Source organism: Littorina saxatilis, linkage group LG5 (genome assembly GCF_037325665.1).
Source record: "Littorina saxatilis isolate snail1 linkage group LG5, US_GU_Lsax_2.0, whole genome shotgun sequence".
NCBI classification, from domain to species: Eukaryota; Metazoa; Mollusca; class Gastropoda; order Littorinimorpha; family Littorinidae; genus Littorina; species Littorina saxatilis.
Genome location: NC_090249.1, coordinates 47496506 through 47508534, shown reverse-complemented (window position 1 = coordinate 47508534; position 12029 = coordinate 47496506). Strand labels below are relative to the sequence as shown.

At 41.2% G+C, this 12029-nt stretch overlaps 1 protein-coding gene across 1 annotated transcript; it reads right to left on the bottom strand.

Moving 5' to 3' along the window:
• Positions 1-1137: 1137 nt before the first annotated feature.
• LOC138967304 (kelch-like protein 23) lies at positions 1138-12027 on the bottom strand. The gene is made up of 2 exons (XM_070339839.1): positions 11925-12027; positions 1138-11386 (listed from the first exon to the last, which is right to left on the bottom strand). The coding sequence occupies exon 2, from the start codon at positions 11066-11068 to the stop codon at positions 9359-9361; it is 1710 nt and encodes a 569-aa protein (XP_070195940.1). The 5' UTR covers positions 11069-11386; positions 11925-12027; the 3' UTR covers positions 1138-9358.
• Between the last annotated feature and the right edge of the window lie 2 nt (positions 12028-12029).

Below are 12029 nucleotides of genomic sequence, written 5' to 3'. Positions count from 1 at the left end.
TTTCTCAAACTGAAGGAACTTACATAAAAACTAGGGAGAGAAGTCACAAACCTTCAGGTATTGGCTCTAAACATCATTTTCTACGATCTGTTTAATTTTGGAGTTAATAAGCAAGTCGCGTGGAGCGAAATTGATAAATAACAATGTGGGATTTCGAAGGATATCGGACCCTATATTGCTGCGCTTAGTGTGTGTGCGTGCATGCGTATGTGTGTGTCTGTGTGTGCGTGTGCGCCACACGGCCCCACGATGTCTACAGAAGGGAATTCACGTTTTTCCTTTTTTGAGAAGCTTTAGACCGCACGGTAATAATTAAATTAATAATTTAATTTAATTACTTCTCGCGGAAATTTAACCATGGCGTCTACGGAAGGGGATGAACGTTATTGCTTCTTTGGAAAGCATGGGTGTACGGAAGGGTATGCATATTTTTTCCTCTTTGAGAAGCATGGGTCCGCACGGCCCTACGATGTCTTCCGTGTGTAGTCGATAACCCGGTCGGGCGAAGGTTAAACTGGAATAAACAATAAAGTGCCAAAAATTCCAAGAATAAAACAATAAAGTCATGAAAATGAAAACAAGATGCGTAAGGTGAAAACACTACACTTTTCCACCAGGATTAGTAAATTGTAGGCTGGCATAAACCCTTCTGTCAGGAGAGTGCTGACACACAGTCTTGGTAACTAAACTATATCCTATTTTGTATAACACATTTTCCTCATTTCTGAGCTTGTTTTCAATCCAAACACAACACAACATATAGTTTTGGATTCAGGAGATGACAAGGAACTAAATGCAGTCATTTTGTTAAATATGTTTTTAAACATTCCACAAAGTAATGAATATTTTTTAAGATTCTGTGTTGAAATGCAATGCCTTAGTCGAGACTTGAGTAAAATAACGTTTGACTAAAATTTCAATCAGTTTACTTGAAAATGTGATAGCCACAGTACTTCCTTAACTTTGATAAAACTGAGCCAGACATGTTATCATTAAAAACATTCATACACTCTCGCCTCCTAGCTTCGCGAGCAAGTCTCGCCTGAAAGAAACACGCATCTGATGTATCGCTAACATGTCGCTGTCTACTTCTCAATTTCACACACAGTCAAAAGAAATATCAAATAAATCACATAATAACAGATATTTAATGATTTTATTTCGACAAAAATCTCTGTCAAACACATACATGTATATGCAGGAAGTCAGCCAATGACTTGTGAGCAAAACGTTTACACCTACAGTAATAGTTTTAACTAAAATTATTCTACCTTTGGCTTACAAACACACAACCATTGCTCAAAGTGAATATATAGTGACAATAGTTATAATGAATTTGAGATTGATGTAAAAATTGCTTTTTTGCCGTTACCATTTTTACATATTCTAAATAACAATATGTACACAATCAATAACTGCATATATAGGTTTTTTTCCCCCAAAAGTAAAGTGATACCTTGGAAACCTCCCAAAATCTAAAAAAAAATCGGGTCTTATACAGGAGGAAGTTTATAAATGGGCATACATTTACAGAGGACATGAACCAAAAAATCTGAGAAAACAGGTCAAGGTCAAGGTCTTAAAAAGGAGGGAGTTAAATTGAGGGTCCTAAAAGGGGGGCTTCCACTGTCATTCCATGAAAAACATGACAGCTGCCAAGGAAGACATCCCAGCACTTGATGTAGGTGACAGTTCCACTTGCATTTGTGGACATTTCAAAGTACAGTGGAACCCCCCTTTTAAGACCTCAACAATCTGAGAAAATCAGGTCTCAAAAAGGAGGGAGTCTTCAAATGGGGTAATTGGCTCACGTAAGTGTAGCCTATGCGATCGTAACTTTGTCTGTCTGTGCGTTTGTGCGTGTGTGCGTGTGTTTGTTTGTGCGTGTGTATGTCTGTGGTAGAAACTTTAACATTTCGTCATTTGAAGACGTCACATTATGACGTAAGAGGGTTAGACGTCACGCGAAGGAATTACTGAAAGTCTCGGTCATTGTTATTTTGAGCGGGCCGAGACTAGTTGGCAGTCGTGTCCCTGTAAGTAGGCTACATGCAGACAGACAGATCTAGTGTCTCGCTTTCTTGCACAGTTTCACCTATGCTTACTGTGTGTGTGTGTGTGTGTATGTGTGACAGAGTGATTGAGTTTGTGTTACTGTTTGTCGATTTCTTACGTGAGCCTTGAAGGCTTCGCCTCTTGTTTTTACAGAGGTTAAGAACAGAAAGTCTGAGAAAACAAGGTCTTAAAAAGGAGGAAGTCTTAAAATGGCGGGTCTTAAAATTGGGGTTCCACTGTATGCGACAATTAAATTCATTTGCAAACTTGTCTGTTGTACAGGGTGACCCAAAAATTGCAACCAACAAAAACGCTGATAACTTCTACATCTGTTGACCGAATAACTTCATATTTGGTGTACATCAACTTCAGCTTATGCTGAGATTCTCTGAACTCAAACGACTTGAATAATGACACTCTTCATTGTAAAGTCATACTTGCGAAAAATTCATCAATGACATAAACACATTCCTCCATGGGAAATGCACAGATTCTGTGTATAATTGCTGTATTCAAGTCCTTGATTTAGGTTGGTTATGGTATAGGGCCTTCAAATAACCCAAAAGGAAACAACGTGGAAGGCTTAAACTGGGTTAGTTTGGCTACCGCTCAACTTCAAACACACATGCGTTATACTGCTGAGTGACGATCCCTGAATTAGGAACTTTGTTTCAAAGGAGCACACAAGTGACCTACAAACTTGCTACTTTGTGAACTGGTCATGCATAAGCAGAAATTAATGTACACCAAATATGAAGTAATTCCGTCAACTGCATTTTTTTCATTTCATTTCCATTTTCATTACTGTCTTTATTGTCCCATTGCTGGGAAATTCGGGTCGCTTCCTCCCAGTGGAAAGCTAGCAGCAACAGAGTCGAGCTACCCAGGTGTCTGCGTGTTTAGGTATAATCAGCCACCAGCACTTATGGCAGAATGACCGAGGTCTTTTACGTGCCACTAAGGTGACAAGCCGTGCACATAAAGTTGACATGTGCCCGGATTCGAACCCGCGACCTAGCTTAGGATCACAAGTCCAGTGCTCTACCAACTGAGCTACCGGGCCACCCTGTATAACAATGTCAATACAACAGCTACTCACACGTTTTGTGATTGTGTTTGTCAACTTGCATCCACTGTGGTTGGGCATTGACAAAGAAGTGCACATTAGATTGAGAAACAGAAAGCTTATTATCAATATTAGACAAAGACAAAGTGAAAGCAAGGAACAGAAGTCATTCACACTTTCACCCTGTCACAGTCGGAAATAACCAGAAATGAGAACAAAGTTGAGTCGGCACTAAAAAGCGCCACATGCACAAGTCAAACATTAAGTCATTTCAAAGTTTGTATTTACCGTGGTTAATAGTAAAAAGTCCATTCTCAGACAAGCATTGCTTTCAATGTGGACAAACTTGAAAAAAAGAACCTGCTACATTGTATTACCTCCATCTTATCAAACACCATTTCTTTCTTTCTTTATTTGGTGTTTAACGTCGTTTTCAACCACGAAGGTTATATCGCGAATCAAACACCATTGCAATTTTATTTCTCCTCATTAGGCCAAAAAGAAAAATATGTCTGTTTCCGGTAACCCGACCGACCCTATTTTTAAGCGCCGACCCTAAAGTGTTTTTTCCCTTTTCGCACACACACACAAAAAAAACCCCGGGAGGTAATCGGTCGATGAGACTTCAAAATCGAAGAGACTTACCTCCCGTTTCCGTCGTCACACACAAAAAAACATGGCGGCCAATGACACCGGGAATCCCTCTGAAGGGTCTGTGGCAAGATTTCCTCTTGCAGTTATTCTAACAAAACGTAAGAAAAAGGTTAAAAATTTAAAAAAAACAAAAAAAACGACCGACCGACCCTATTTTTTTCCGGCGATGTTACCGGAAACAGACATATTTTTCTTTTTGGCCTTATGTGACTACATCTAAAGCAATGCAGTCGGTGAATCTTCTACTTGTCTACTCATGATTTCTTCTTCTTCTTCTTTATCCTGTCTAAAGAAGACCTGCATGTACAGTTGGGGACAAAAGAAACGGAACGCATTCGTGTCAACTGTTGCAAGTGATTTTTTTGTCATTTTCAAATTGACGTAAACTATTAACTAGATAAGGTACATCAAAACAAACAAAAAAGATGTGTAGAGGATATTTTATTGGCTGTACGATTAGTGCATAGTTTTTAATCATTTTCTTTTTTTACCATTTTGAGTTGCGTTTCTTTTTGCTCCCAACTCTACTTTGTACTAGGTTAGAAAAAGGAGAATCGATCATTTTAAAAAGAATAATGGGGGTTCTAACTGTGTACATAATTGTCTATTTGTTTATTTGTAAATTTGCTTTTATGTTGGGGGCTCAGGAATATGATAAGATTTGAACTCAATTATACTGTGACTTTGTATTAATATTACAAATACAAATGTACCCTTTCTATTATTCCTATAATTATCATTAATGACAGCTGAAGCTATACATAAGTTGATAAGAACTTCTGATTATATATCTGTGATAACCTTATTTCATGGTGCAAGAGTGTGTGAAGCGTCAGTGTGTGTGTGTGTTTAATAGTTGCTTAGATTGAAGTGATTTAATATTGTTGTGTGCATGCATGCATTTCCAATCAACTGACAGGATGAATTGCCATAATCCATATCCAACTTCGGTTGGTTATACTTATAGAAACACAAAAATACCAAGCATGCATCCTCCGAAATCGACGTAAGGCTGCCTAAATGGCAGGGTAAAAATGGTCATAATGTAAAAACCCACCCGTGCAAAAACATGAGTGAACATTGGAGTTTCAGGATATGAACAAAGAAGGAGAAGACAAAGAAGTTGCAAGACTATCACTCAGTTTTCCAGAGTTAACAAATTGTACATTTAGAACTTTTGTGATTCCTTTTTTTCACTTACTGAGCATTTTATTATTCACAATCCCGCATATCACTGATGAATGCATGTTCAAACGACTGTACAAACCAGATGTATAAAAACCACAAAATGTGTGTGCAAAACCACTGCAGATAATAGTTAATCGCAGTAAAACTACATGTGAACAGCTCCTAGGCCAATGTACTGTTGCAACAACATCAGAGAAAAAGAATAAAATGGCCAATTTTAATATGTGGGGGGAAAAGAGCCGAAAAGAAGTAGCCTGGTTTTGAATTTTAATTGCTCTGCCATGGATGTTATAGCTTTGTAATGGATGCTTTCAGAAAGAAAAAAAATACATGTAACATGTGGTTTCAGATTTTGCGCCACTGTTTGTGAGACTGAGAGATGTCAAACTAACACAGTGATTACTATGTTTTTTTAAGGAAAAAAACAGTCAAACAAAATAATGACCAGCATGTATGACCTGTTGTCTACTTCATTTCCAATAATTTGATATTTTACCGGCAACATGCCAGAAATCCTGGGATGATGTGATCCCTGCCAGTTGTTCACTTAAAAAAAAAAGAAGAGAAATAACGTACACCAATAGGCCAGTAACTGAATAAGTACTGATTGGATGGTTCTAATGCTTCACAAAAAGCACAATCTCACAGCAAGGGAGGTTGCAGTAACAGAATATTATATATATATCACAGAGCAAGAAGGGCTTTGGCTGGGAATAGACATTTTCGGGAAATATCTCTGTCAGGAATTTCAAGCGTTGTGGAAGAGTTGGGCCCCACTTTAGTGACCCGAAAAATAACACATGGTCGACCAGTTAAAATCAACCATCGCAGCAAATAACTGACTTCCAGGTGAATGCTATGCAGTGTCAGCTCCATATGACCCATTTTCATTTAGTGCCTTATCCCCCTTCGTGTGTACACACAAGCACAAGACCAAGTGTGCACGGAAAAGATCCTGCAATCTATGTCAGAGTTCGGTGGGTTATAGAAACGCAAAAATACCCAGCATGCTTCCCTTGAAAGCGGCGTATGGCTGCCTGAATGGCGGGGTAAAAATGGTCATACACGTAAAAACCCACTTGTGCAAAAGCATGAGTGAACGTGGGAGTTTCAGCCCATGAACGAAGAATAATAAAAAAAAAGGCATCACATCCAGCGAAAACTGTACAACAATGAAAATGAACATACACAGACCTGGGAACCCCTGTTTTGTACTTGGAGTATTCTCAAACAAACTTGGCGTATTTTCAGAAAAAAATGAGTGTACTCCACACAACATTTGAACATCGATGATTCAAATATGCTTGGCACGCGTATGTTGCACCAATAATTAAGTTTACCAATACATTTAAAACAAATGATTCTTTCAAAGTTTAATGCCAAAAGCTGTCATCATTGATTAAATGCCGGGTAATCAAGTTATTTTTAATCATTAAAATACACAGTGCACCAAGTAAATAGACAGGAACAACAGGGATGCGCTTGTAAAAAAAAAGTAGTCTGAGAATATTTCTCGTCGTATTTATTTTCAACCGACCATACTTTCTTTCTTTATTTGGTGTTTTACGTCGTTTTCAACCACGAAGGTTATATCGCGACGGGGGAAGGGGGGAGATGGGATAGAGCCACTTGTCAATTGTTTCTTGTTCACAAAAGCACTAATCAAAAATTTGCTCCAGGGGCTTGCAACGTAGTACAATATATTACCTTACTGGGAGAATGCAAGTTTCCCGTACAAAGGACTTAACATTTCTTACATACTGCTTGACTAAAATCTTTACAAAAATTGACTATATTCTATACAAGAAACACTTAACAAGGGTAAAAGGAGAAACAGAATCCGTTAGTCGCCTCTTACGACATGCTGGGGAGCATTGGGTAAATTCTTCCCCCTAACCCGCGGGGGGTTCCGACCATACTGATCATATTTTAGGCAAAAAGGCGTACAAAATACGGAGAAATCGTATTGGTTCTCAGGTCTGCATACACATCAGAGTCAGTTATTTGCTGCAATGACTGGGTTTAGCTGGTCGACCATGTGTTATTAAAACTCACTAAAGTGGGGCGCACCTCTTCCACAAAGCTTGGAAATCTTGACAGAGTTATTTCCAAACATCATTATATAAGCAGATAGTAACAAAAAGAGAGTTGACAACAAGTTGATTCCACTATATACTGGGTGATGGGTTAAACACCCGAGGCAACCTCACACTTGAATGATCCTATAGTCAACCTACCCCTGTTATAACGCTGATCACACACATTTTCTATAAAAATGTTTAATTACTTGTAATACTTATGACTTGGCATGATTCTCTTGAGAGCTGTACCTCTGTTAGTGTTAACATGTTTACTGCATATATATATGTATATATATATATCTCTCTGTGTCTATGTTTAAACATAGCACAAATTGCAAAACAGCCAAACAAAATCACTGGTCTGGATTGGTAACCGAGAATATGAGTTCAGACCTGGGAATCCCTGTTTTGCACTTGGAGTATTCTCAAAGAAACTTCGCTTATTTTCAGATTTTTTTTTTAGTGTACTGCATTAGAACATCTAAAATACTGGGTCGTCTTCAGGATGCGCTTGTGAAGAAAAGTAGTCTAGGAACTTTTTTTATCGTATTTTTTTCCAACGACCGTACTAATCACATTTTAGACAATAAAGCGTACAAAATACAGCAAAATCGTATTGGTTCCCAGGTCTGTGAGTTCTATTGATTAATGTGGAACGCTGTTCATGTTTGCCTCTTTCTCAGCTCTGCAAACTTGGGTTCAGACTGCGGTTGATTTTTGAGTACAATGTTGCGTGAGACTGCTCAGTAACGAGTCGTTCAAAAAGTACACAATTAATGCATCACCTCAACATGTGTCTGCTTTCAAGAATAAACTAAACTATAAGAATAAGAAAATAAACTATGCTCAACTTTTGGGGTTTGTCTGACTTTAAGACATTAATTACAAAGTGGTGCAACCAGTTTTGCTATGTTTAGTATAAACTTGTGCCAGGCTGTGCAAGAAGTGAAGTCAACATTATTCTATAAGTTGTGAGTCTGCTGAAAGAGCTTGGGGAAGGTTGTTTAATTCAATTCAATTAAATAAAACTTTATTCGTCACAATAAAGTCAAGTCAACAATTAAGGGATGTTGACAATAAAGTTGACATACAGTCATGTCAATAGAGTCATGTCAACCATACAGTCATGTCATTGTCAACAATACAGTCATGTCAACAATACAGTCATGTCAACCATACAGTCATGTCATTGTCAACAATATACAGTCATGTCAACAATAGATTCATGTCAACCATAGTCATGTCATTGTCAACAATACAGTCATGTCAACCATAGAGTCATGTCAACAATACAGTCAAGTCAACAAAACAGTCATGTCAACCATACAGTCATGTCAACCATACTGTTAAGTCAACCATATAGTCATGTCAAGAATACAGTCAAGTCAACCATACAGTCATGTCAATAATACAGTCAAGTCAACCATATAGTCATGTCAACAATACAGTCAAGTCAACCATACAGTCAAGTCAACAATACAGTCATATCAACCATACAGCCAAGTCAACCATAGTCATGTCAACAATACAGTCAAGTCAACCATACAGTCAAGTCAACAATACAGTCATGTCAACAATACAGTCAAGTCTACCATACACTACAGTCATGTCAACAATACAGTCAAGTCTACATTGGTCTAATAGTTGTGAGGCTGCTGAAAGTGAGAGAGCTTGGGAAAGGATGTTCTTCAAGTCAAGTCAACAATAAAGTCAAGTCAACAATAGAGTCAAGTCAACAAGAGAGTCAAGTCGACAATAGAGTCAAGTCAACAATAGAGTCAAGTCGACAATAGAGTCAAGTCAACAATAGAGTCAAGTCAACAATAGAGTCAGGTCAACAATAAAGTCAAGTCGACAATAAAGTCAACAATAAAGTCAAGTCGACAATAGAGTCAAGTACTGGTTGGTCCGGTGTCAGAATAATGTGACTGGGTGAGACATGAAGCCTGTGCTGCGACTTCTGTCTTGTGTGTGGCGCACGTTATATGTCAAAGCAGCACCGCCCTGATATGGCCCTTCGTAGTCGGCTGGGCGTTAAGCAAACAAACAAACAAACAAAATAGAGTCAAGTCAACAATAGAGTCAAGTCAACAATAGAGTCAAGTCAACAATAGAGTCAAGTCAACAATAGAGTCAAGTCAACAATAGAGTCAAGTCAACAATAGAGTCCAGTCAACAATAAAGTCAAGTCAACAATAAAGTCAAGTCAACAGTAAAGACAAGTCAACACTAAAGTGACGCAAACAATAAAATTACATTAACAGTCAACTCAACACTAAAGTCAACTCAACACTTAAGTCAAGTCTACATTGTTCTACAAGTTGTGAGACTGCTGAGGGAGCTTGGGAAAGGTCGTTCGTCGCAAAATGACCATGCAGCAGCAAGCGGCACTGGCGGAGGGAAATAACTTGTCACTGATGACCGACACTTTGCCTGAATCAGCGTCCACCTGAATGAAATCCGCAAAGTGCCCTGACCCCAAACCCGAGGGATAGCGGGTCTCCCCCCCGACTATCAGCAGGCCGTTGGGTCTGTAGACAAAGCCAAAGTTGTAGCGGTCAAAGTTGGGCAGGTTTGCATGCGGGAAGATGGCTCCGTCCTCCAATACCTTCACCACCGTTCCATTGGTCAGAGCCACAAACGCCTCGTCACCCACGTGGAGAGCTCTGCTTTCTGTCACAGGCGAGGAAAAGCGGTTGATGACGCAGGACGTGTTACTATGAGTGTTGAACGCCTGAATCTCTTTGCGTCTCACGCTGCCGTGGGCACGACCCCCGAACACCAGGATGACGTCATTGACGACAGTGGCCGAGGCGGAGTAGACGCCCAGCTGTAAGTGACCCACCATTTTCCAGGTATCTTCCCGCGTGCAGTAGCGGGTGACGGTGTCTGAGGCTCCGTCGCGTTTGTTGCATCCCCCCACAGCGTACACAAAGTCCCCGGCAACCACCAGTTCGTGATAGCGCCGTCTTTCCGGCATCTCCGTCACCTCCTGCCAGAAGTTCTCCTCACTGTCGTAGCGCAGCATGTAGCCCCTCCTCAGCGAGATGCCCGAAATGTACACATTGTTGTCATGCACGCACGTGGCGTAGCCGACACCCGGGTCAAAGGGCAGGGGGTCAAGCTGGTACCAGGTGGCCAGGGTGAAGCTGTAGGCGTGGACAGCGGGCAGCATCTTGGTGGACTTGTGCACACCCAGCACCACCAGCATCTCTTCGTAGTTGCGACTTCGACGACCTAGCGCCAGGTCCGAGGATGATCCTGTCTGCGATCGGCGCCGGGGGTGCTCAGGTAAGAGGGAGGGGGAGCAGGAGGCACAGGTGAACTTGGAGAAAGCGGCCAGGTTCGAGTAACAGACGGGGGACAGCATGTGGAGGCACAGACTGCTGACCAGCGCGTCCAGGTGCTGCGTGCGACATGACAGGTCGTGCTTGACCCACTTCATGGCCGCCGTGCACACAACGTCCTCACTGCTGACCTTGAGGTCACTGTCGCCCAGCAAGTCCTGCAAGGCGTCCACCTCAAGCGACAGAAACTCCGCCTCCTGACATATGGCGCCGAAGTGACGCAGCAGGAAAATGCGTGCCAGCTGCTCCAGGTGTTTACAGCCCAGACACGACGCCAGCTTCCAGATGCCTAAAGCGTTCTCCGGAAAGAGGTGCGCTGCGTAGTAGTCTTCACACCTGGCCTGCAGACATTCCAGCTGCAGCAAACCAGCCGCTCGCAGGAGCTCCTCCACTGTGTCGTGCGTGACGATTTTGTCGTCGCCTTCGTAATAAAATGTCAGTACGTCCCTGAAGGTGCTCGGAGAGAGGCCCGACAGCTGGATCCTGTTGTTGACGCTCTCACGCATGCCCGACTGAAACATTGCGCTGAAGAAGTCGGAGACTGCGCACAGGAACACCTTGTGACACTGGAACACCACGTTGTCCACTTCAACCTCCACGTCAGTGAAGATGTTCTGCGCAAAGCAGCGCTGAAAGCCATCCAGCACTGACGCTGCAATGCGGCTTTTCCACTCCATGACTTAGGCTTGATTGGTTACTCTTAGCACTACTATAGCTTCATGTTATCTTTTCCACTCCATAGCTTAGGCTTGATCGGTTACTGCTAGCACTACTGTAGCTTCACGTGTATCTTTTCCACTCCATAGCTTAGGCTTGATCGGTTACTGCTACATTGGCAGGCCTGTTCTCAGTCCCAGCATTGCGTTTTTTCCACTCCATAGCTAAGGCTTGGGTTACTGCTATCAATACAGTAGCTAAGGCTAAGGTTGCTGCTAGCACTACAAGTATCCCAGAGACATTGACGTTGTCAGTGAAAGCACTCTGTCGTTCAGAACCTGAAACACATAGGACAAGAATCAGTAGTTGATTTTTTTACTTTACCAATGCTCTTCTTTTAAAACTCAGTGCACTCCGATGTTCATCTGTCATTCTGTGTACAAAATGATTCAAAACGCTGCATATCACAGAAACAGACAGGTTAACCGTTATGGATCATTCATGACCAAGGTACTGACTCAGGTAGCACGATGAAGGTTTATCAAACGAGGCTCAGAAATCTGAGAGTGTGCTGTCAAACAAAAACAAACAAGCAATGACATAAAATTCTCGGACGTTCATGAGATATTTTGAATAATCTGAAAGGGGTAAGTTTTCTGATCACATACACACACACGCGCACAAACACACACGCACACACAAACTTACACACACACACACACAGTGACACACACACACACACACACACGGCCAGACGAACAACGTTTGCCAAACCATTGACCTACGTTGTTGAAACGTGAGTCCAAAATGAATCAAAAATCAAGTAGACGCGTTCGCATAAACACACAGATAAACCCCGATAGATAAAAAGCTTACTTCATTAGGACCTTATCTCGTTCCATTGAAAACAATGCTCTCTAGTCTCTACTGAAAAACTGTGAAAGACTTCCTGTCTTCTTTTGTAACGCAGAGTAACTTCCC